Raw genomic sequence first — 25,152 nt, 5'->3', positions numbered from 1 at the left:
GGGGAGAGCATGGGGCAGCCACCCTTTCTGGGGGATTTTCTTGTGAAAATGTCACCCCGTCTTCCTCAGGACCTGCCTCTGCTTCAAGTTTCCCCTCCCTTCCTATGGAGCACCTGCCAGACACTGTGCAAAGGACTCTGCCCCCGACTTCAAGTGGCACGCAGACAGCCCAGCGCTGGGAAAACAGTCTGTGCTCAACTATTTTAATGGATTAAAACCAGAGATCAGGCTTTCAAATTCCACCTAGCCAAGTCCCAGCACTTTCGGGAATTTTGGGTAACACAAGACAGGCCAAGGAGTGCTTGGCTTAGCCTGGACGCACTCATCCCCACAGTTGGAGAATTCTTGTCCGAAGTCTGAGATTCCCAGTTTGGGTCTTGGCAAGGACTCGAAGAGATTCCTTCGGGTAGCTGAAACCTGGAGCTGCCGCTCAGGCTGGTTTTATCCCCTCTGCCCCACCAAGGACCATTCCTGAAGCTGCACTGGTGATGGGGATGTGGGTTGAGGCACAAAGCAGCCTAAATCTACACACGGGGCTTGCAGTGCAGTTGCCTTTCAAGAGAGCACAGGGTCCGCCTGCATTAGCTACAGTGTGCACGGCTAAAAGAACCAGCTTCCAGATCTGGCTCCAGCTCTGCTCCTAATTAGCTGAGTGACCTCACCCTTGCTGGGCTTTCCTTTTTTCATCTGCATAACAAGAGGGTAAAGCAGAAAACCTCAAAGTTCTTCCAGATTTAAAACTCCGTGGGGACTTTCCTCCTCTCTAAACTGTGCAACTCAGAACTGTTACAAGGATTAAATTCGATAAGGTATGTGCAAAACTGAGATGCAGAGCCTGGATTTGCCTGGGCCGTCAATTCCAGATACTCTCCTAAGGGATTTGCCAGCTCCTTAGATCAATGAGTTAACAGAAGCCCGGCTGAGCCCAGATTAGGTCTCCCAAATCCTGGGCTTGGGGGCCCGTTCTGTCCAGCCACTTTCTCAGAGCCAGGTGATGTTCAAAGACCAGGGTGAATGGCCAGAAGTGGGGACTCCTCCCCTATGCCCATCCCCTGCTCTGAAAGTCCTGTGCCCAGTGGCGTCAAACAGCAACATGTCCTTAATGAAAACCCCAACTGAAGAGTGGTGGCTCATTCATGCCCCTCCGCATTCCAAACACCTTCCACTCAGTGAACGACCAGTCCAGGCTTGCACCTTCCAAGCCTGCTGTTGCCTTGGCCGTCTCTCTGCAACTAGTAACAGTTGGCCTGAAGCACCGAGAGGCAGAAGGAACAGAGCTGGGAGGAAAAACTCATGATGCCCACCTGTGATATTTCTGCCACCCCCCCCCCCCCACCTGGAAGGGCTCCAAAGTGTGGGCCACCCAGCAGGTCTCTAGGAAAAAAATCTGATAGCTCCCAGAGAAATTCCACCTAGCTGGAAAAAACAGTGGGTCTTTCCTGAGTGCTTACTGTGCACGTGATCTCACTTAATGTACACATGCCACTATGGGGCAGACTTACGGCATCATCATCACCATTTTACACAGTAGGAACCACAGCTCCAAGATACTCAATAACTTACTCAAGGTCATGCTGTTCGTGATTGCAGAGCCAAAATTTGAGCCCGAGTGCATCAAGTATCAAAGTCTACACTCTTAACCACTATGCTGTGTCTTCTCCAAAGTGGGAACAGGTCACCGTGGTGTTGTTCACTTAGTCTAGAGACCATTTTTTTGTCTTGAGTCACTCATTTGGCACAGAAAATCGAATAAATCACCAGAACCTGATGGATTAAATAAATCAACCCTAAGCAAAGACCCTACAACTTAGGAGAAACAAACTGCTAAGGTTTGCAGAGTTGCATCTCTAGGACACCAAGAGCCTTTAAACACAAAAAGGAATTAAACTTTAGTGATAGCATTCTAGGCTTCGGCAGAAGTCAGCCCAGGGGAAGATGGGCTGTCCAGCTTAATCAGCTGTCCCAACCAGGGACAAAGCCAGAACATTCAAACCAGGCAAGTGAGACTTCTAGTACAGCCCCACCCCTATCAGGTTTCCTCCTACTGCCAACTGTGGTGGTTAGAGACTGTATTTTATTAAGAAAAGCAGTGTTCCAGTGTCTTTCAGTTCATTAAAAGGCCACACGGTTAATTAATGTCAGAGCTGCCAACCCTCGTATGTGGGGCTGGCCTGAGCCAGGCCTCCCAGGTGGACTCTTCTGGTTATTTGGAAAACATTTTGGCTTGAAGCTGGAGGTTCTGGAGTTGCCGTAGAGTGTTGGTACAAACCACAGGATAAACTCAGAAGAACAAGACAGAGGCCAGCATATGGATCCACAGCCCTGCCCTCAGCTACAGGGGGAGGCTATAGGGGAAATGTGTCCTTGTCTGGCTTCAGAGAAGGAGTTGAGAATACTCAGCTCTCAACTCCATGCCCACAGCTCAACTCTCACCGTCTCTAAAGGCCATTGGGCCCACAGCGAGGGTGATGTGCTCCGTGCTGAGGATATTGAAATCCATGCTGAGCAGTTCCTCTTTCCTCACAGCCCCTCAAAGTCAGCCCTCTGGCTCCTGGAAGCTGATCACTTTCCCAGAGAGAGCTGATGAGTGGGACATAGGAAGAAGTGAGGTGCTGAAGGTAAAGCCAGTCCTTGATAATTATTATCATTCCTTCCCCTGCCATCATCTTGCTTTTCTTGTATTATTTATAGGATGGGAGAATGTATCAGACACATCAATCATGACAGCTGTCATACACACCATTCTCGCCTAAGAAAAACTGCCCAGTCACAGCCCCCAAGGAGGGAAGTGTCCCCAGGCTGTCCCTCATTCAGTGTTTGCCTTGTTCTTAGCCATGTGACCCACACCTCCTCTTGGCCAGCTGTGATTGGACAGGGGCAGATGCTTTGCCCAAGACCTCCTATCCAGGGACTAGTGGGATTGTCTGATATGGCCCAGCTCAACCAGCTGTGCCCAAATGAGAATTCAAATTAGCAATTAGATCAATTGAATTATCTTTCCCTCTGAGAAAACTAATTTTAGGGTCTGAAAAGAATTTTTTTTTATGGAAACATGATCTCGCTGTGTTGGCCAGGCTGTTCACAAGCTCCTGGCCTTAAGTGATCCTCCTGCCTTGGCCTCCCAAAGTGCTGGGATTACAGGCATGAGCCACCATGCCTGGCCAGGAAACCGATTTTAGAGATAAAGAGAAAATGAGCCAACTGGTAGCAGAACAAAAGTCCTGAAGAAATACTTAGAAGAGGTGAATGAAGAGCGAAGGCAGAGAGTCGTATTGATGCCAGAGCCCTAGGACCACTGGTTCTGAACCCAAACATCTCTGCACACTCACAGCGGTTGGCGGCATACCTTGCACAGGTGGCTAACACGTTGTGCTCAAGGTATAAAATAAACCTTTTATTGCAACTGAGGATATGTATTGTTACAACAGTGCTTGTTGGACAGAATGTTGAGAGGAATACTCCTTGTAGAATGGGAGAATTCCAAACACGTACATCAGAGGGAAGAGGTAGAGTATAATGATAAGTGTGTGCCAACACAACCAAGTTTCCCAGAATGTGTGAAAACTGTCTTGTGAGGACAGAAGAGAGCACAGTTGGGGCCATAACAGTTATTCTCAAAGACATGGGCTTGCCGAGTAACCAAGTTAATGCTGTAATAACCAGGGATGTTATTTAATTCTTCTAAAGGCTTGCCAAAAATTCTGGTATTTGAACTTGTGCCATTGTATTAGTCAGGACCTTTTGGTTTCAAGTAACAGAAACTCAATTCAAAATTAACTTACAAAGGAATCTGATGGTTCATGTCACTGAAAAATCTAGGGATAGAACAGACTTCAATGATGGCTGCATACAAATGCCCAACATCACCAGGAATTATTATTTCTCTCTCTCTTCTTATTTTTCTTTCTTCCAGTTGGCATTATTCTCTGGTTGGCAGGCTCTTCCCACACTCAACAACGTAACCAATATTGGCTTCATGCTTCATACTGACCTCCTTCCGGCTTAGCAGCATCAGCAGATAAGGAATAATTCCCTAGATCTACAGCACAAGTCCCAGGGGTATTTCTCAATGGTCCACCTTGGAACACGTATCCATCCCTGAACCAATTAACAGAGCCAGGGAGAAGCTGTGATCTGATTGGCCTGGCCTGGGTCATGTGCCCAGTTCTGGAGCTAGGGCATGATGTCAGCCCCATCAGAATACAGGACCTAATAGTAGAAAGTGGTTATTGCTTAAGGGATGTTAAACAGGCAGTAACAACAGCCTCAGCCCCAAACAAAATAGTTGAGCACAACCTCTCCGGAGCAAAGATCGTTAACTCCTGATATTAACCTCTTACAGCTGCCTTGCATGCTAAATGACTTTCTGATTACAGTCTCCCTGAGTCCTCACTATGCTTTTATCAATCAGGATTCTTACCTACAAACAACAAAATCCACGGATTTGTTTAAACAGAAAAAGAACTTATGGATGCATATTAGTGGCTCACAGACACCCCAGCAAGGTCAGAGAAATAGGGGTTGGCACTCTGCAGCCACGAACAATACCCAAATCCTCACCTGTCTGGTCACAGCCTCGATCCCACTGCCTTTGGTGCATGTAACTATTATCAACTTTGCCTCTGCTGCCTCTGGGGTTCCATGTCCCTCCAACCATGTTCCACCCCATCACCAAGAACAATCCAATGCAGCAGCTTCTCCCTCGCTTTTCACTCTTCCAGACTGAAATCTCATCATACTGCATCCAATCCACAGAGCCTATGTCACATGCCTGTGTCCTAGCTGCAGAGGAGTCTGAGTAACTGAGTTCTGATCTCCACCCTGGTGAGGTGGCACCCCTCACATGGTGTATTTTCCAAATTTAAGAAGGTTCTTCAAATGATGATGGGCTGGCACCAATATGACTAACATCTATTATACTACACCACCCCTGAGAAGTCAGGTCTTCTGCTTCTTCTGGGTTCTGGACAGACTGAGCAACTCTTTATTTTCACATGTTATATCCCAATAAACCTATGATTCGCTGTTCTTTGCAACCAGAAAGAAACCCAGTTAACACAACACAATTTGGCCAATGTAATTGGATAAAATTTAGCTTAGAGACAGTGGTTTTCATCCCAGCAGGATTGGCTCACAGAAGCTCATGGCTTCTTTACAAGGAAAGGCTCCAGTGGGGCTTTTGAGGGGGTCTGGAAAGCACAGCCACATGCAGCCCTCCCAGGAGTGCCAGCCCAAAGACATTTAATAGCCTTATTCCAGAACTCTGCAAATGCCACACTGGGCTACCACTTAACCACGAGTCATCCCCAGCTATTAACAAGAAGCTGGGTTGCAGGTAGGGACCCCCTAGCAAGGGTCTTGCTAGTCTGATCATTTCCCTTCAGAGTCTGGAATCCTCTGACAGCGCTTCCCAGGGGACTGAACTCTCTGACCTTCCTCCTGTGGCATCTGCTGCTCCATCAGGAGCTGAAGCCATTCAGTAAGAAATCATTTTTGAGTATCAACGATGTCTCAGGCATTGTGCTCACACTGGATATGCTCTGTCTCCAGGGGGCCTTCAGACAAGGAAATTAGCCAAGGCTTAAATGGCATGAGAGGAGGCCAGGGAGGGAACAAAAATGTTCAAATGCTATTATCCAGAAAGAGATGCATTGTTTTCATTTCTAAGCAGATTTATTGATCAGGGTCACTATGGACACCAAGGTCTTTGACCTAATATAGAAGTATAGTTGTTCTATTTTCTGAGCAGGTCGACAACAAAGAAATTTCTCTGACTGGAGAATTCATTTGTGTAAAAGCCATCTGAATATTTCACCATTAAATACGTTTAGTTATATTGAATAAATGAAGAGAATAAAATTAGAGGAAATAGTGACCACTTCAGAAAATCTAGATGGTGCAGAGCCAGTTGGATATGCATACCTGGTTAGTCTTGGGGTGAACATTAGAAAGTCCAGTCTTTTTTTCTTTTTTTTTTTTTTTTTTTGAGACAGAGTCTCGTTCTGTTGCCCAGGCTGGAGTGCAGTGGCGCAATCTTGGTTCACTGCAACCTCCACCTCCTGGGTTCAAGCGATTCTCCTGGCTCAGCCTCCCGAGTAGCTGGGATTACAGGCACGTGCCACCACGCCCGACTAATTTTTGTATTTTTAGTAGAGACGGGGTTTCACCATGTTGGCCAGGCTGGTCTCGAACTCCTGACCTCAAGTGATCCGGCCGCCTCGGCCTCCCAAATTGCTAAGATTACAGGCGTGAGCTACCATGTCCAACCAGGAAGTCCAGTCTTTTACCAATGGCCCCCGGCCCCACCCCTGACTCTCCTCAGAATACCGACATGTTTCACAAAGTGGGAGGGTGGACAGTTGTGCAAAATATGCGTGCTGGCAGCAAGGGAAAAGAGGAAATGTCTGATTTGGACCCCAAATCTCCTCCAGGAACCCAGTCACCCTGTGGCCCACCAACCTTGCCATTTCTGCAGAGGCGGCAGGTGCCCCAGGAGACCACTAGGTGTCGCTGTGAACCTGTGCGAGCGCGGCCTCACCCTGCGGGCGCACACAGCGCGGTATGTTTTCAATCAACACCTTGTCAGTTTTTCTCCCCGAGGCCCCAGGGGTGTGCTAGGAATTTTTATTTCTTGAGAAATACTGTGATTCAGCTGCCCTTTGTTGGCCCTGCTAGAGAGAATGAAGGTTGTGCTTGCTCCTGCCAGCCCCCCAGGCAGGGGAGTCCCCTTGCAAGCGTAAGCGTCTTCAGGCCACCAGCCTCTCTCTATCTCCCCACTTCCCATTATTCCTCTTCATTCTCCTTTTTACCTTTCTCTCTCGGTGCCCGGTAACACCGATGTGCTGCTTAGGGAAAGGTCGCCATCCTAGAGGCCTCCTTCAACCCTTCTGAATTTCACCAGTTCCTAAATAAACTAGCTTGCAAATTCTGTCCTTATCCTCCCCTTCCGACTCTGCTCCCAGCCTGGCCCCTTTCTTTCACAGCAACCGCAAGATTGAGGCAATGTTGGGGTGGGAGCAACAAGAGGCTCAGCTATCTTTTTAATTTCCTTTTTTTTTTTTTTTTTTTTTGAGACGGAGTCTTGCTCTGTTGCCAAGGCTGGAGTGCAGTGGCACGATCTCGGCTCACTGCAAGCTCCGCCTCCCGGGTTCACACCATTCTCCTGCCTCAGCCTCCCGAGTAGCTGGGATTACAGGCGCCTGCCACCGTGCCCGGCTAATTTTTTCTATTTTTAGTAGAGACGGGGTTTCACCGTGTTAGCTAGGATGGTCTCCATCTCCTGACCTCGTGATCCGGCCCCCCTCGGCCTCCCAAAGTGCTAGGATTACAGGCGTGAGCCACGGCGCCCGGCTTTTTTTTTTTTTTTTGACACAGGGTTTTACTCTGTTGCCCAGGCTGCAGCGCAATGACACGCTGACGGCTTCATACAGCCTTGACCTCCTGGGCTCAAGCAATCCTCCCACTGCAGACTCCCTAGTAGCTGGGACTACAGGCCTGAGCCACCACGTGCAGCCATTTTGGTAGAGCTGGGGTTTCGCCATGTTGGCCAGGCTGGTTTCAAACTCCTGGACTCAAGCGATCTGTCTGCCTCGGCCTCCCAAAGTGCTGGGATTACAGGCTTGAGCCACCGCACCTGGCCAAGGGTCAGCTATCTTACTAGGCTTGTCAGACTCTACTCCTGGCACACAGGGGCTTAAAAGTCAGATCTGCTTTCAGATCCTACCTCCCTCTGCCACTTACTAGCTGTGTGACCTTTGGCAGGTCACACACCCTTTCTGAGCCTCAATTCTTCATATTTAAACTAAATTTACACATATAAATTCTACATGAAGTAGAATTATAAATGTGAAGACCTCACATGATCTGGCATGTAGCAGGTATTCCATAAATGCAAAGTGATTTTCCTTATGACTACATGGACACTTACACAGATACATATACACACACTCAACCAAAGACATAGAATTTGGGACCTTTACTCTCCTAAGCATGTAGCAAGATGGAATGTCAAGGAAACAAAATTCAGGGGTGTGTATTCAGAGATGCCAAGAACCCCCATGGATTCTAACCCTCTCTACATATGTCAACAGTGATCTACCTGTTCTGAACCCAACTGGGTGCTGTCTTGGTCAGTGGCCATAGTTTGCTTGGCAAAATGCCAGGATAGCTGTCCTGGGCCCTTTGGGAAAGGGCCACTTGTGGGTGGAGCAGCCGCTCACTCCCTCCTCCAGAAGGCTTGGTGCCACCACATTCCCTGATTTCCAGCTACCACGTTGCTGCTGTGGTTTTTTGGGGTGGCCACAGGGTGGAATCTTGACCTGGGATGCCCTGTGACTGCTCTCCGCAGGCATTGAGGCCACATACCCTGAAAGGCTCGGGAGAAGGTGGAGAGAAGGGAGAGTCAGTCTTTTACCAGAGGCGCTTCTAGACCATTCACTGGACAATAAATGGCAAATAGAGAGGCCACGCCCCTGCTGGCCAACATAGATCACTGCAGCCCCTCAGCCTTTGGGTAGAGGCTGTTCCTGAGTGATTAGGATCTCTGCTTGGAAGGCACTTCAGTACTCATAGCCAGGATGAGGCTGCTTTTGTGGAGCAGCAGATACGTAGTGGGTGTGTGAAGAACAGAGAAAAGAATAAACATTGCCTCCTGCATTGCCCAAAGCAGTGCGCTGGGCTTGGCAGGGTTGCAGGAGGCCAGGGACTGTTTCACACCCCTAACTCAAGCCTCCAAAGACAGGATATGCTCAGAACACATTGCTCCTGCAGAGGCTGGTGTTGACTCTGAACCTGTGAAGATTTCTGCAGCCATGAGCAGCCTTGGACTTTCAGGGTAGAGAGCTGTTCAGCCAGAGGATCCATCCGGGGGTCCAGTCACCTGACCCCTTTTCCCATCAGAACACAAATCAAAGGCCATCACTAAGCCCTTCCTGCCTAGGCTCAGAGGAGACACACTCAGTTGTCATCCTGGCTCTGTGACCTCTGGACAAGTCTCCTAATCTCTCCAACCTTCAGCTTTCTCATCTGTAAAGTGGATATGATCTTCAAGATGCAGACCATTCTCAGAGGCGTGCCATGAGGATTATAGATGGTGCAGGTGGAGGGCCCACTTGTGGTAGGCACGCACTGCAATCATGAGGTTTCCAGAGACTTCTCTGCAGGCTGCTAAGGTGCAGCAGGAGCTGTTGCTGCTAACCTTGGTGAGGTGTGCCAGCACGCCAGACCAGACTCCTCAAACCAAAGCAGACGGGAGCTGGGAAGGGCTGAATGCCCCACAATGCAACCTGAGCTAAGGGTGCCTAACTTGTCTGTTTGAAAAGCTCATGAAACCCTTGAGCATTGCTGGTGGAAATTTAAAATAGTGCAGCCATGGTGGAAAGCAGTCTGGCAGTTGGTCAACCAGGTAAATATAGAGTTACCACATCACCCAGTAACTCCATTCCTAGGTATGTATATACCTAGGAAATAAGAACAAATGTCCACAGAAGAACTTGTATGCAAATGCTCATTGCAGCATTATTTATAGCAGCCAGAAGATGGAAACAACCCAAATATCCGTCAACTGATGAATGGATAAATAAAATGCGGTATATCCATACAGTGGGGCTATTATTCAGCCATAAAAATGAATGAATGGACGTACAATGTGGATGAATCTTGAAAATATTATGCTAACTGAAATAAGCCAGACACAAAAGGACAAACATTGTATGATTCCGTTTCTATGAAATGTCCACTATAGGCAAATCCATAGAGAGAGAAAGCAGTTCAGCGGTGCCAATGCCTGGGGATGCGGAATGACTGTTAATGTGTGTGAAGTTTATTTTGGGGATGATGAAAATGTTTTGGAATTACATAGCAGTGGTGGTTGCACAACTCTGTGAATATCTAAAAACCACTGAATTCGATGGCATGTGAGTTAAATCACAATAAAACTGTTATTTTAAAAAGGACCCTTAGCCTGCCAGCCGGAGTGTGCTCTGACCGTGGACCAGCAAATGAGGTGGGCCGTGCGGGGAGTGCAACTCTTGTGAGCCTTGCCTATAAATCAGATTAAGCAGCTTCCCTCCCTCATCTGCCCTGGGTTCTGAAGGGGCTGCAGCAGCCACAGGCTGTCTCTGAACACCACCCTAATGAAAAGGCTGCTGAGGGCGCTGTGGCCTAGAGCGTGAGCATCCACGATGCTCACTCCAGGCCCTGGGCCAGCCTCACCCGGATAGCCCAGCTCACAGTCACATGGGAAAAATCAGAGTTTACGAGCATGCCCTGCCTCGGTTTCAACACTGACGGGGATCATGTTTTCCAAACCAGGCATCAGAACTGATTGTATGGTTTGTACACATGGGGACAGTGGGATACACCATTTTAAGTGAGATCCGTCTCCAAAAATTTGGGCATAAGGCTCCGGTTTTCCAGAACACACTCATCTCCTTCTGTTCCCCCAAACAGACAAGTTTTCTAAGAACTTCAACTTTCTGGGGAGTCCTAGACAGAAGTTAGAGTTTCCTACAACACAGGTCTCCTGACGTTTAATCAGAACTGTACTTTTTCAGACTGAGAGCCAATCGAATGCACTGTTCAGCTTGAGGGCTGCCTGCAACCACCTTCACAGCCGGGCACAGAGTCCAGACCTCGAAATCACCCAGCAGGCCTGTTCCTGTTTCCTTGGGGCATCGACCGGAATCTTGCCGGGAAGTGCAATGTGGCCGGAACACTGACCGGTCTCTTCACTCTCCCCACACACCTATGTGTGCACACATGACTGCCATTCCCCCGCTGCAGACCAAGCATGGGGCAGTCACACTCGGGAGAGCCGCTCAGTGTTATCTAAAATGACTATATCTGGTAGCTGCCACTGAGGGAGGGGCTCATGCCTGCTGGGGAGCCTTGATCTCATACAGGAACAGGGCTCAAGAGAACTGAGGACTTCATTCATATCCGGGACACTGCTTCACAAAGGTACCACAAGGTTTCTACTGTCCTCCACTTCTGCCCCCTTGGACCCAGCCCCCACCATCTCATATCTGGATGAATCCAACAGCTACAGAGCTGGTCTTTCTACTTCTACCCTTGTTCTCTCCCTTCCTTAAGTCTCTTCTCAAATCAGCAGACAGATGCTTTCAAAACATAAGTAAGTTACATCACTCCTCTGCTCAACACCATGCAATGGCTCCCACCATACTCAGAGTAAAAGCCAAAGTCCTTACAGTGGCCTCCAAGGCCCTATGTGATATACAAACTCCTCTCCACACATATCCCCCAGCCCACACACCCCCACTCACCACCACACACACACACACTCACCCGCCCCCGCCTCCCCATCGACCCCTCTCTGAAGTCCTATCCTCCAGCCTCATGCTCATCACTCTGTTCCTCCTGCTGCTCCTCCACTTCACGTCGCCTTGCACTCACTGCCTGGAAGGTTCTTCCCAGTTATCTGCACAGCCGCTGCCCACACATCCACCGCTTGAATCTCCCCTTACCACAGGGGCCTTCCTTGGCCACCTGTTTAAAGTGGCCATCCTCCGTAACCCCTGACCCTGTTTATTTTTCTTAACGGCACTTAACACCATTCACATATCTCATATATATATATATATATATATATACACACACACACACGTATTTATATCTAGGATATCATATATGTATATATCTAACCTGTTTGTCTATCATCTCAGTGGGAATAAACAAAGACCAACCCTATGATAAAGTGAGGGCCATTTATTCCGAGCTTGCTATATTAAGGGAGTCAGCAACTGGCACTTGCCTTTGGCGAGAGGCCCAAAGGCAGGCAGAGGAGAGGGAGAGCTTCATGGTGAAACCGGGGAAGGCTTCAGGTGAGCCCTGCTTACAGGCTGTTGGCAGGAGGAAGCTGGAGGTGGGCTAGAGGCAGGGCAGCCTATGAGATTGGTTAGGGTGCACATTTGGCTTTCTGTGATGGGTCCTAATTAGGACTCGGGGACAAAAATAGGGAAGCTATCAGTTATTAACCAAGTTCTGGCCATTTGGGGACCATTGGTACATGGGTTGTTTAGCTTCCTAGATTGTCACTAGAGACAGCAGTCTGGCCTCCTGCAAGTCTGATAGCAGGCTGGCTTCGTGCGTTGTTCATTATAATAACTATCTATAATAAGTATAGATAAGGGAGTGGGTTTCCTGGGCAGGTTCCCTGCTGCAGGTTGTGGGGCAGTGTTCTGTTTTTATATAGAGTCCAGCCATCTCTCTGTGGTTCTGTTGTATGTTCAGTCTTTTATAACTCATTAGAATATAAACACTAAGAATACTGTTTTATTTACTGTTGTATCCCCAGAGCCTAGAATAGTGCCAGTTACCTAGCAGGTACTCAGAAACTATCTGTTGTTGATTATGATCATGTTTATCTAGCTCTAGTTAGAAAAGTTGTGATTTTGCTACATGACGTGGAGAAAAGGCCAACCACAAGCCTGCTTCATTCAATCCGGTTCTACAAATGTTTGTTGAGTGCTTGCTGTATATCCAGGAGGCTCTGTGTGAGGCCACTCCAGGTTACACAAGACAAGTATTAGCAGAAAATGGATTGACGACCAGGATTCTAAATGCTTTCGCCTTTCCTTGAAATTTCTCTTTGACTTTAAATTCAACTCCACCTATAATACCACTGCAGGTTCCAGGCCCATTATTCTTTCAGAGGCTGTGTGGGCCCATGTCTAGTTTCTCCAGCACTCACTGCATGTGGAGCTCATTTAGCTCCTCTCAGAAAGGGCCTGTGTGGCAGCCGGTTGTCTTTTGAATGAGCTGATTATCTTCTCAGTTGGGTTATTCCCTGAGAGCCAGAGCCACACCTTGCCCCCTGTGCAGGTGACACATAGGAGGGTCCCCGGGTGATGGGAATCTCCCCCACTCCCCATTTTTGACCTTTGCCCTGAACTCCAAATCAAATATCTCACTGATGTCAGGTTTCTTTCATCTTCTGCACACAGAGGTCACACTGCCTCAGAGCTGCCATCTGGAGGTGCATTAACAGTCTACTGTCCTGATAGCCCAAAACTGGGAGCCCTACTTGGACATCTCAACTATTTTCTGACAAGGGCTTTCTGCTTTTTTTTTTTTTTTTTTTGAGGTTCTGAATTATCTGTTCCTCTGGGGAAAGATTCCAGGGATTTTATTCCAGGCTAATTTATCTTTCAAGTCGGACACTCAAGGATCCAAGGAGCAAATAGGCCAGGATGCAGCTGGAACTAGAACTCTGTGGAATAGCTTATCAGCAGGCCACATTCAGCTGTAGAAACAGAATGGAGGCTGCTCAAGGGCAGGGATAGGAGCTGCTGTGTTTCCTAATGAGTCAACGCTTGGCACATGGTAGTTACTCCATAGATATTTATTGAATGAATAGGAAGGATAAACACACACTAAGTTTGAAATGAGAAATCCCAAGTTTCAATAGCAGTCATTTTCATCAATGTTCACTCATTTCGTAGCTTAATTTTCACAGCCATTACAGAATACATTAAGTAAAAAGGCAAACAACGAGAACCCCAGACGTGAAAGGGGGCTCTGGGGAGCAGAAGTGTCATTTCCCAGTTTCCGCTTGTGAGCCACCCGTGCTTGCCACACAGGCTGACTTGCAGACCCTGCTTTCCAATGAGCACAACAAAAAGCTCCAATGTCACAATCTACTATGCAGTTTCAAAGTCTTCGACAATTATAATTGCTACGTGGTCTAATTCCTGAACGTATTTACCCCAGTTTTATAATGAATCAGAATGAGAAAAGTAAACATTGGCTATAATCAACTCATACCTGTTTAAGGCCTTGAGAGGGAGATGGGAGAAAACTTTCACCAAATCCACGATGGTTGCTGTCTTCTCTTTATTCAGATAATTTTTTTCCCCCAAAAACCTGGTCAACGTTGGGAAATTGGCTGTCTGTAACCAATCAGACTGATTGCCAGCCGAGTCTTCCTTGCAACGTTGTAACTTCACCTTAGCCTCTGATTGGTTGCTTTTTGCAACCAATCAGATATTTGCACAGGAGCGTGACCTTTGTAACTCCACTTCAGTCTCTGATTGGTTGCTTCCTGCAACCAATCAGACCGATTGTGGGCCACCACTTCATTTCCATGAGGCGAGCATGAAGTGGCCAAGGGGAAACCTCTGAGGGGTATTTGGACTGAGAAGACTCTGTATCTGGGCCTTTGAGTCACTGCTCAGGCCTGTTCCCACACTGTGGAGTGTACTTTGGTTTTCAATAAATCCCTGCTTTCATTCTTTCGTTGCTTCATTCTTTCTTTGCTTTGCTGGGCATTTTGTTTCATTCTTTGTTCAAAACACCAAGAACCTGGACAACTTGCAGTCAAGACCCTCCACCGGTGACACTTTGACTTCTGGATTTCCCCAAACCAAATAGCCAGATATACAAAAGAAAAGGGGCAGCAGGTGTTTTCTCCTCTTGGCGCACTCTTGCCCCTATTTCTTGAGTTTCTCCGGGCTCGCCTTGCGACTAGGAAGACACTCAGCTCTTCCTGCCCATCACCAGAGAAGACACTGAGCTCTTCAGAGAGGCCCCAGGCTTCAGGAAGTCCCTCTTGGTGCCTGACTTAAATCTCTTCTCTGGCCATTAAGCACAATTCCCTCTTGCCCTGTCATCACTGGAGAAGAAAGAACAGCTGCTCACCTCTCTCCTTTTGATCATTCTTTTTTTTTTTTTTTTTTTTTTGAGACAGAGTTTTGCTGTTGTCACCCAGGCTGGAGTGCAGTGGCGCAATCTCGGCTCACTGCAACCTCTGCCTCCTGGGTTCAAGCGATTCTCTTGCCTCAGCCTCCTGAATAGCTGGGATTGCAGGTGCCTGCTAACACGACCAGCTAATTTTTCTATTTTTAGTGGAGACAGGGTTTCACCATGTTGGCCAGGCTGGTCTCAAACCCCTGACCTCAGGTGATCCAGCTGCCTCAGCCCCCCAGAGTCTGGGATAACAGGCATGAGCCACCTCACCCAGCCTTTTTAATCATTCTTAATGGGGTTATAAGCAGTTATTAAGTTCCCCTTCAGCCTTCTCAGAGCCTCATTTTACTTGCATTGAAGCTGAGAGCTTCTGAGGAAAGCATTTGACTCCGGGCCCCACAGATTTACAATGTCTGAAATGGGCAATCAGCCACTTCACTCACTTTAACCTGCACAAATGAACAGTTCCGCCTCCTTTTGCAAAGTTTAAATCCATTCAAGGGAGTTCCCTGGCAACTAACCCTTATTAATAAATCACACTCAATCTAGGCCAGGACGGGCCATTTCGCAAATGCTTCTTTTGCTTGAGAAGTGACACTGGCACTAGGCACACAGTAAACAAGTGCTGCTCTCTCTGAAGCTCTGCATTTGCTGGATGGATACAGTCTGTCTCCCACAGGACCTTGTGGGCCTGGTAGGCTCTCACCTGACTCCCCAGTTGGGAAGGGAGTCCTTCCCCAGTGAACTCTCACCTGGACCTTTCTTAGGGTTACTGGACTAGGGTCGCAGCAGCTGGGCAGCAGGGCATAGAGCTCGAGTGAAGCTTGCTCGGGCTCTGCTAGGCACACATTGGGAAGTTACATTTCCTATTCCATCATAAGACCATTTATTCCCAGTTCATTGCTCATGCCTACAGGTGGAAGTCTGAGTTGTATGTCTAGATGGGGCTTCCAGTATGTCCCCACTCAGAGTCCTGCAGTTCCTTCCGATTATAGGAAGTGGGAAGAAGCAAGGCAGGTAGGTTGTAAGGCTGATGGTGTTTCAGCTTTGAGGAAAAAGTGATTTCACTTCAATAGTAATTTTAACCAAAATGGCTAAAGTTAAAAGGACTGACAATCCCAAGTGTTGGTAAGGACAGAGAGCAATTGCAACTCTCATTGTTTGCTGCTGGAGTGTGAATCAGAGCCACCACTTTGGAACTCTTTGGCAGCATCCAGCAATTGCTCCAGTAATCCCACTCTTAGGTATATGAGCAAAAAAGTGAGTGTTTATGTTCACCAAAAGTCATGTACAAAAAAGTTCATAGTGTTGTAATTCACTTTTTTTTTTTTTTCTGAGACAGAGTCTTGCTTTGTCGCCCAGGCTGGAGTGCAGTGGCATAATCTCGACTCTGTAACCTCCGCCTCTCAGGTTTAAGCAGTTCACCCTGCCTCAGCCTCCCAAGTAGCTGAGATTACAGGTGCCCACCACCACACCAAGCTAATTTTTGTATTTTTTAGTAGAGACAGGATTTTGCCATCTAGGCCAGGCTGGTCTTGAGCTCCTGCCCTTAGGTGATCTGCCCACCTTGGCAAAGTGCTGGCATTACAGGCATGAGCCATCATGCCCTGCCTGTAGTTCACTTTTAAGTACATTTTTTTAAAGTAAAAAATCTGAAGCAGCTGCCACCCAAGTGTAGAATAGATAAATTGTGATATAATCATAGAATGAAATCAGACACAACCATGAAGAGAACTGAAGTACTGCTAGCCGGGACAACACGGATGAATCTCACATGCAGGATGCTGATCCGGACACCACAAGAAAAAACAAAAGAAGGTGCCTGCTGCGTTTTCTTCTTTCCAGATGACCAACTCTTAACTTATTCATCTGTTTTTTCACTGTTCTGCTTCTTTTGAAGAAGATTTGAGGTGACTTACAAAGGTGTATGGTATATTTATAACTGAAGAAATCTGGGTGATGTTAAAATGAGGGCAGGAAAATAAGGTGGAAACCAGATGTAAGGATGGTCTTCACTATTTATGTCAGGAAGTCCTATGAACTTCCCATGGTGAACAGAATAGAGCTTCCTAGCAGTCAATGCAAAGAAGAAACACAACAATTCCACACCCCAAAGTTATCAGTCTTGCTGATCAGAAGCACAGGTAGTTCTGAAATCTGACAGAAAATGTTCAGAACACACAACTATGTGATCAAACCCCTTTCTATTTGTTTAAAAATTTGTCAAACATCCCATGTTTGACCCTGAATGTCTGAATCCCCTCAGCCCACATTTTCCCCCCTACGCCATGCCCACACTGTCCTCATAGAATTTAGGGTGAGGCAGCATCCCAGTGATTGACAGGCCCCTCCTTAGACCCCGTTTACTTTCCTGGGTGTGGTTTGGGGGAAGCCCTGTTCATGAAGGCTGGATTTCTGTTCTTTGGGGTGCCTGGCTTGCCACCTTCATTTCTGGAACCCAGACCAGCATCCTCAGCCCACGCTTTGCCACTCGGCTCATCTTCTTCCTGGTTGGCACTTCTCAGTGACCCCATCCCTTCCCCAGCAGTGACTCTGCGTGGGGCAGCTCCCTGGGGGCTGGACTCTTTCCATTTTGGCATTTGGGTTAGTGGATCTTTCCACTTTCTGGCTCCAGTTTTTGAGTTGAATTCATATATTTCCCCAGTCACTAGTGAAGAAAAAAAATACAACAATCACATAAACCAGAAAATTCCAATGACTGTCTCTTCCCCCACTTCTACCCTGCTCTGTTCTGACTCCCAAGGGAAGATGAAGCACACTAGAAGGTGTGAATCACTGACACAGACAGCAGGCGTGTGAATAGCACCGCAATCTCCACCAGCCTGCCCTTGCCACAAGCCATGCTGCTCGGACCACACAGGTAGTAAACAGCAAACCTCTCTGGATAGAAAGGCTTAGGAGCGTCTCAAGGACATCTCAATTGCAGGATGAGAAGGCCATGTAACTCTTGAACTCCATGAAAGCTTTGGATAAATAGGTTCAATCTCTAATGGGATTACCCATTACTTTCTGATTCATTTTGTTTGTTTTAAAAGACCCCTGAATTCCTGCTATAAAAAGGAATTCACCAAGTGAGAAGGAAAAGGCTGATTTTTATTTATGTTAGGTTAGCAGCAATTTGTAGACACAGACACAAAAATCTGGTCCCACTTGAGATGATGCAAAGAAGCCATTTTTATTGTGTCCGAGCCAGCAGATGCTAATTGATTTAGGCCAGTTGGCTCATGTCTTTCTTTTTTTTTCTCTCTCTCAACTACACAAAAACACAAAAATCCCCCCTTTTGCTCTGGAAGAGCCTTTTGCTCTGGAAGATCAGGTTTAAGGCAAGCCCTTGCTCCTTGTCATTTCCATACAGCATGAGTGGCCTCTCAGCTGAGGATCCCACCAGCACTTATGCTAATGTAGGCACATTATGGTAACAAGCACCTAATAATAGAGGGAATTTAATTCCAGCAGCGGCGGCGGCGGCGGCGGCGGCGGCGGCGGCAGCCTCTCACTGGAGAGGAGCCATCCTCCTTAGGAGGAGGACCGGTGCCGTTTGCATATGAGGGTGGCAGGAAGCCAACACACTTGCCTCCTGAATTTGGTTTCCTTCCCTTTATTCACGTCTATAATTGAGCCTTTGTAAGCGAAGGGATGAGTGTAAAGGAGCTAAATTTGGAGCTGATTTCATGGGGGTGATGAGAGCTCTGGAGGCCAGATCTACCTTACGTTCATCTTGCCGACCAAGAGGAAATTCTTGGCCCTGATCTAGGGAAAAAAGAAACTACACTTGCCATTTCTCTGTATCTTCCACTACTAATAAAATGCTATTAGAAGCATCCAGGAAAAATGTGGATGGGGGCGGGGCGGTGGGCGGTAATGAGTACCAAAGAGCAGGAAAAAAAATGTGGATTACTGGATTCACCAGTTCCCTCAACTGGTTTGTAATTTAGGAAGGGAGGCAAGAAAGAGGCATGGCCCTTGAATGTGAGACTTTAAGTGGAGACCCACTGAGGCCTCACGTAAGTGTGACCCTGTACTTGAGCATCTGCTAGCCAGCTGGATTCACAGCTGATCTCACGTTGTATTTAGCCTAAAGAGTCAGCACTGTATAGGCAACATAGCCAAACGGATTGACAAAATGAGTTAAAAGCAGGAAATTGGATAAGGTCCTCCATGCTTCTACCAGTCTGGAATATAAAAAGCATTCTTACGGTGGTATTGCCACTTAATTACCTGGATCTATGGCTTCTCCATCAAAGACAGTGTTCATCTGGAGAGTTTCCTAAGGAGAAGACAGAGACAGCATCAAACACAACCCTGCATTCCTTCCCCCAGGCAAAGCCACGCTTCCTCACAACCCAAGTTCCTTAACCAAAGCCTTCCTTGACTTCTAAGTCTTTAATTAGATGCAGGGGACATAGCGGTGAACAAGACAGGCATGGTTACTGCCTGTACAAAGCCAATTACAAACAGGTGCTGCAATGCAGAGTGATAAGGCTATGATGGGGAGATGTAGGGTGTTATGGGGCACAGGTAGGGGTAGAGGGGACATTTAAACCACACTTGGGGGTTAAGGAAGTATCCTGAGTAAATAAAATCTGAGCGTAGAAGGAAGAGTGGAAGTGCCACACAGCATGGCTAAGACCTACGTTGTGTCAGTGGATCGCTGTCAGGCATTGTCAAGGGGGACACAGGTGAGCTCCTAGGTGTCCGTACCTCTGACCCTGACACTCTGGCTCTCCCCTGCGGCCTCCCCTTGCCTAGGCCAAAGCAATGTCACATCTGGGCCTCACCTAAGCCTTGTGCTCCAGGTCTTTTCTCTTCCCTGATCGGTCCTCGGTGCCACCCTCCAGGACCTGACTTCTGCCTAATGCACCTGTCCCTTGTTGCCATAGAAACACCCCCTTCCCTCACATGCTGCCCTCTAGAGGTGCCAAAGTCAGGGTCGCTAACACAGTAACAAGGATTGTGTTTGGAGTTTAGCAAGCTTTCCAATCCCCAGTTTTTATCACTTAAAGGATCCCCTACCTAGTTCCCACAACTCCCCAACTCTGAAGACAGAGGAAATGGGGATTATATGGGCTTCATCAATTTGACCAGCTAAGCAGCCCCACTGTTTGTGGTCATGGGTATTTATTTAATAGACTAATTTAATATTACATAGTTCTAGAGCAATCTCTAAGTGGCATCCCCAAGGGTACTCGCCTTAGACAATAAGACCCAGGAGACCAGAGACTGCCTCTTCTTCCTGTTTGTACACTGGCCAGAATATAGAAGACTTAGGGGATGGATGTGCCTGAAGCCAAAATTCCATTGCCCTGCATTGACCTCCTCATTGGAGGAGCCATTGAATTATGCAACAAATTCATGAAGCTTGGACCATGACAAAGCCTTATTCATGGGGGTAGGGAAGAGCTGGAGGGAGCCACCTTCAAGTTCCTTCACTTCGCTTCCCAGAGGGCAGATGAGGTTCTGTCAGAGAGAGAGAGAGAGAGAGAGAGAGAGAGAGAGAGAGATAGAGAGAGAGAGAGAGAGAGAGAGAGAGAGAGAGAATGAGAGGTGGAGGAGAGAGAACTTTCCAGCTATCCTGTAACACTTTGCATTTGTGTGACACTTAACAATTTTCAAACTATTTCTCCGTCTGTTATCTCAGGGCAGATGTCCTCAGCCCCATTTTACAGGTGAGGAAACTAAAGCTCAGACAGAGAGGCCAAGGAAGTCCCCGAGGTGATAAGGCTAAGTGGGTAGAGCCAACCCCGGACCAGGGAGGGCCCTTTCTCTGTCACTTTTCTGCAAGGTAGTGGACGAGCAAAGAAAATTTAAATCAGCTGGGCGCAGTGGCTCATGCCTATAATCCCAGCACTTTGGGAGGCCGCGATGGGTGGATCACTTGAGGTCAGGAGTTCAAGACCAGCCTGGCCAACATGGTGAAACCCCATCTCTACTTATAGTACAAAAAATTAGCCAGGCATGGTGGCACGTGTCTGTAATCCCAGCTACTTGGGAGGCTGAGGCATTAGAATCGCTTGAGTCCAGGAGGCAGAGGTTGCAGTGAGCCGAGACTGTGCTACTCCACTCCAGCCTGAGCAACAGAGTGAAACTGTGTCTCAAAAATAAAAAAAAAAGAAGAAAAAAAGAAATAAAATTTAAATCTTATTGGAGGCTGAAGCACTAGTTTTGGTCTTTAAGCTTCATTCCCCCAACTCAGTCTTGTGGAGAGCTGGTATAGATAATAAATACCACTACTCAATATTTATGAAATCCAGTTCTTCTGCAAATATATCGGCAGGCATGTTCAGTGGAGGGAGCAAATTCTATCAGGAGCTCGTCACACAGCAATCTGTTCCAGTAGCCAAACGCAAGCACCTCCCTGAATGATAAACATGCCCACAAGGTTGTGGCAGGCCTGCCTTCGGGGGAGATGGGAGCCCCTATCCCCCAGCGTCTATGCCCGGTGCCCCACACTGCCCATACTCACCACCACGACGTCTCTCTTTGCAGTCTTCGTTTCTGCAGAGAACAGAACAGGCAGAAGTTAAGCTTCTTGGGAGATAAACTGACCTTAAAATTCCACCTCCAAAATGGTATTTCCCCTAAATAGGCTTCGATCTCAGTCTTGCAGACACAGCAAAGAATTGTTTTGTCTTTAGATATGTTTGTTGACAGCTTTCCATTTTCTCAGAAAAAAATACATACACATATGTATACACACACACAATAATACATGTACAATTTAGTTTTTTTTTACTCTTTTTCTAGCTTATTATCAGTGGATCTAGAAAACTGGCTTTTCCACGGCTTTTAAGATAAGAAAGAAAGATTGGATTGGATACCTCTGTTCATAAGGTGTGGGTTTTGTGCATTCATTCCCCAAGCCATTTTATTTTATTATTTTATTTTATTTTATTTTATTTTGAGACAGGGTCTCACTCTTGTCGCCCAGGCTGGAGTGTGGTCACAACTCACTGCAGCCTTGACCTCTTGAGCTCAAGCGATCCTCTCAGCTATCTCCCCAGTAGCTAAGACTACAGGCATACACTACCACACCCAGCTAATTTAAAATTTTTTTTCTACAGACAGGGTTTCACTATGTTGCCCAAGCTGGTCTCGAACTTCTGGGCTCAAGTGATCCTCTAGCCTTGGCCCCCCAGAGTGCTGGGATTATAAGTATGAGCCACCATGCCCAGCCCCCATCCCTTTTTTAAAAAGTGGGATTAGAGACAGTTTGTGAAAATCTCATTTATTAAAATCATCTCTCTCAATATGATCAATAACCACTATAATCAAATTTCTAACCCTGCTGAGACATGCCTTAAGCATGTCAGACACATGCCTGTGGATGGAGTGATTAAAGCAAGCATTTTTTTTTTTTTAATTAAAACACTGTCCAATTCTTTGTCCTGTCTCCCCCACACTCTGGAGTCCACTTGAGGCCAGGCCAGGACACCTCCTCAGACCTGGAGCTGCTCAGATGGACCTTCCAAATTTATCTACTTCCCTGAAGTCAGTCAGCTCTCAGCCCATCTCACCACCCCCATCTCCCCCTTCTCACTAGTCTAACCTAAATAATTTGTGGAAATGATCAAATCCATTAGAATCTGGGAATCAAGTATTATCTGTTCTTTTTTTTGAGACAGAGTCGCCCAGTCTGGAGTGCAGTGGCGCGATCTCGGCTCACTGCAACCTCCACCTGCCGGGTTCAAGCAATTCTCCTGCCTCAGCCTCCCAAGTAGCTGGGACTACAGGTGCACGCCACCATGCCTGGCTAATTTTTTGTATTTTTAGTAGAGACGGGGTTTCACCATGCTGGCCAGGCGGTCTCAAACTCCTGACCTTGTGATCCACCCGCCTCGGCCTCTCAAAGTGCTGGGATTACAGATGTGAGCCACCGTGCCCAGCCTTATCTGTTCTTTCAAAAGAGGCCTGTGTCCAGCACAAAGCATTAGCTGTCCTCAGGACACTCTCCATGGGCAGCAGTAAGCAGGTCCTGTCTACATTTAACACATGGAGAGTTCTTTCTTCCTGTGCCATGCGGCAAGGGACAGACCTAGGTGTTCAGCTGAGCTGATTGGCGAGGGCCCTAGGTAGGGCACAGGCAGGACCAAATTGAGAGATCCAGGCGGGCCAAGGCACTGTGCCCCCACCCTTCCCATTCTCCAGCTGCAACCGACCTCTGCTTCCTTCCATCCACAGAAGATGCAGCTGAAAATGCTCCAAGATGTGATCGCGGCCTGATCCTCTGCCGAGTAGTAACCTTTTTATGTAGCACAACAGAGCAAACAAAAAACAACAGACAAGGGAAACAGGTACTGTACATACCTCCTTTCTTTGTCCTATGGGGGGAAAAAGAATGGCTATTAATTCACTTGAAAGTATGCTGCACTGGCACACACATGGCACCATGGGGTTCTTTGGGCAACTATGCCCTTTGAGATACAGGGGTTGACTGAAAGAGGTGCCAGGGATAGGGGCCAGAAAGAAAACTAGATCACCACACCTGCTTCAAACAAAGCAGCTTCATCACTATTGGCTTTGGACTAGGGAGGTTCTGGGAATTTGATGAGTTAAAAAGTATCACCTTATAAACTTCAGGGAATACGTTGTCTCTGATGAGAACACCTGGTGAGGACATGCCTGCCCTAGTCAGACTGCCCAGCAAGTCTTCTTGCCCCATCCCTTTCTCCCCAAGAGCCAGCAGAGCAGAAGGCTTGGCTCACAGCAGGGAGGTTTGAGAGCTGGCAGTTACATTTTGGTTTCCTGTCACATGAAGAGCTGAACTCAGACCCTATGAGATTTCCCATGATCACCTTGGATTCTATAGCTCTGTAACTCTAATTTTCTTCTTTGCTATTTGACAAAGGTTGGCTGTCATATGGTATAACTAATTTCCAGAGAGGTTGAGTCTGAGTCTGGTTTTCTAGCTAGCTTTTCTTTTTTAAGTCAACCATGTTGAAAACAATTAATATTTACAACATAAGTTATAAGAACCAGGTTCAAGGTGCATATTTAACGTTTAGCCATAAATTACATGAGAGTTGCAGTGTCTATTGGATTTGTTTCTTCAAGAACTTCTATCCAAATCCCATTACAGTACACCACCATCCTTACAAGCAATTACTCTTTTAGAGCTGTTTTTTTTTTTAAAAAAATCAATTTGTGAATAGAGTTCAAACAAAAATGCCTTTTTTAATTTCAGCAGATGCTCGAGGATTTCTTACCTTGAAGTCAAGGTTGCCAATAGCAACAAACTTTCACAATAAATATGGCAAAATGCAATGCACATCTTTATTCTAATGCCTTATACTTTTATACAGAGTCTTTCATCCATAGATTTTGTTGACAGTTAATAGTTAATATTTAAAATACCCTTAAAAGGCACACATGTCTTATCACCCCCTCTTTTTGCCATTGAGAGATCCTAGAACTCAGAGGTTCCAACACCCCAAGATACTTGGGCATAGAGCTAAACTTGGAATCTAGAATCCTGAACTCACTGGGACTCATCTGTGAAGAATAATGAAACAAGATTTGTAAAAAATGGCCTGGTAGTGTACTAAGCATTTACTCTATATCAGGAATACAGTTAAGTGCCTTGTTTACATTTGCTCACTTAGTTGATTAATTTTACAAATAAGAAAATTCAAGTTCACAGAGGTGGTCACTTGCTCAAAGCCACATTCCAAGAAAATGGTGGAGCTAAGACTTGAGCTCAGGCCCATCTGACTCCAAAACTCCGGCTCAGAACCATCTAAGCTGTAAGTTGTAAGAGCTATTGAGAATCAAGAAGCCTGGCTCTGGGAGAAGTTTGTGGTTCTTTGGTGCTCTCTTCACGTCACTCTACTACCTCACTTTAGCCAGTAAAAGACACGTCACAGATTGGCACAATAAGAGGCATATTAGTGGGCAGGTGAAAATTGGAAAGAGAGAAAACAGGCCTGCATTTACAACCCTTAAGAGTGAAAGACTGAGACCACATGCAAAACACCAAGAATTATTTGGTCACACAAAAACCCAGCTGAGTCACTGGAGACAAAAGCTTAATTCCCTTATTGGTTTTGTGTGCTTGCCTTAATTCCATACTATCCTTTAAATATTCTACAAATAAGAGCATGGCATATTCTATCACTATTCACAACAGGGCTTTTCTGAAGGTTTTATCCAGGGCAAGGTCATCAGAAGGTTGATGCTCCAGTCTCACTGAGAGCTTCAAGGACAGAGTAGGTTGCCAGGGAAAGCCACAAGGATGGTTTCCTGGCCTAGCAGGTGACAAAGAAAGTGCACCAGGATTGAGGGGAGCTTGGATTCCTTCCCCCATATCTCCTTTTCCTGCCTTCACTCCAGGCAACCTGCTTTGTAGAGAAATCCTGATTCTCCATTTTTCCTTCTCCTGATATCACCAGAAAGTGTCCTAAAGGAGGTGGGGAAGAGGGCCCAGCCACTGGC

At 46.9% G+C, this 25,152-nt stretch overlaps 1 protein-coding gene across 2 annotated transcripts in view; it reads right to left on the bottom strand.

Moving 5' to 3' along the window:
* Positions 1-13,342: 13,342 nt before the first annotated feature.
* CDHR3 (cadherin related family member 3) overlaps positions 13,343-25,152 on the bottom strand; it is a 73,523-nt gene continuing 61,713 nt past the window's right edge. Inside the window, exons 16-19 of one of the 2 annotated variants that reach the window (XM_030826242.1) lie at positions 23,029-23,042; positions 21,188-21,219; positions 18,943-18,991; positions 13,343-17,371 (exon numbers count right to left, since the gene is read on the bottom strand). In XM_030826242.1, coding sequence (XP_030682102.1) covers positions 17,067-17,371; positions 18,943-18,991; positions 21,188-21,219; positions 23,029-23,042 — 400 coding nt within the window. In that variant the 3' untranslated portion in view covers positions 13,343-17,066. The remainder of the gene's footprint in view (positions 17,372-18,942; positions 18,992-21,187; positions 21,220-23,028; positions 23,043-25,152) is intronic. The other variant, XM_030826243.1, reaches the window with a different exon arrangement.

Source organism: Nomascus leucogenys, chromosome 13, assembly GCF_006542625.1.
Source record: "Nomascus leucogenys isolate Asia chromosome 13, Asia_NLE_v1, whole genome shotgun sequence".
Taxonomy (NCBI): Eukaryota; Metazoa; Chordata; class Mammalia; order Primates; family Hylobatidae; genus Nomascus; species Nomascus leucogenys.
The sequence above is the reverse complement of the archived record's forward strand: the minus strand, read 5'-3'. Positions and strand labels throughout refer to the sequence as shown.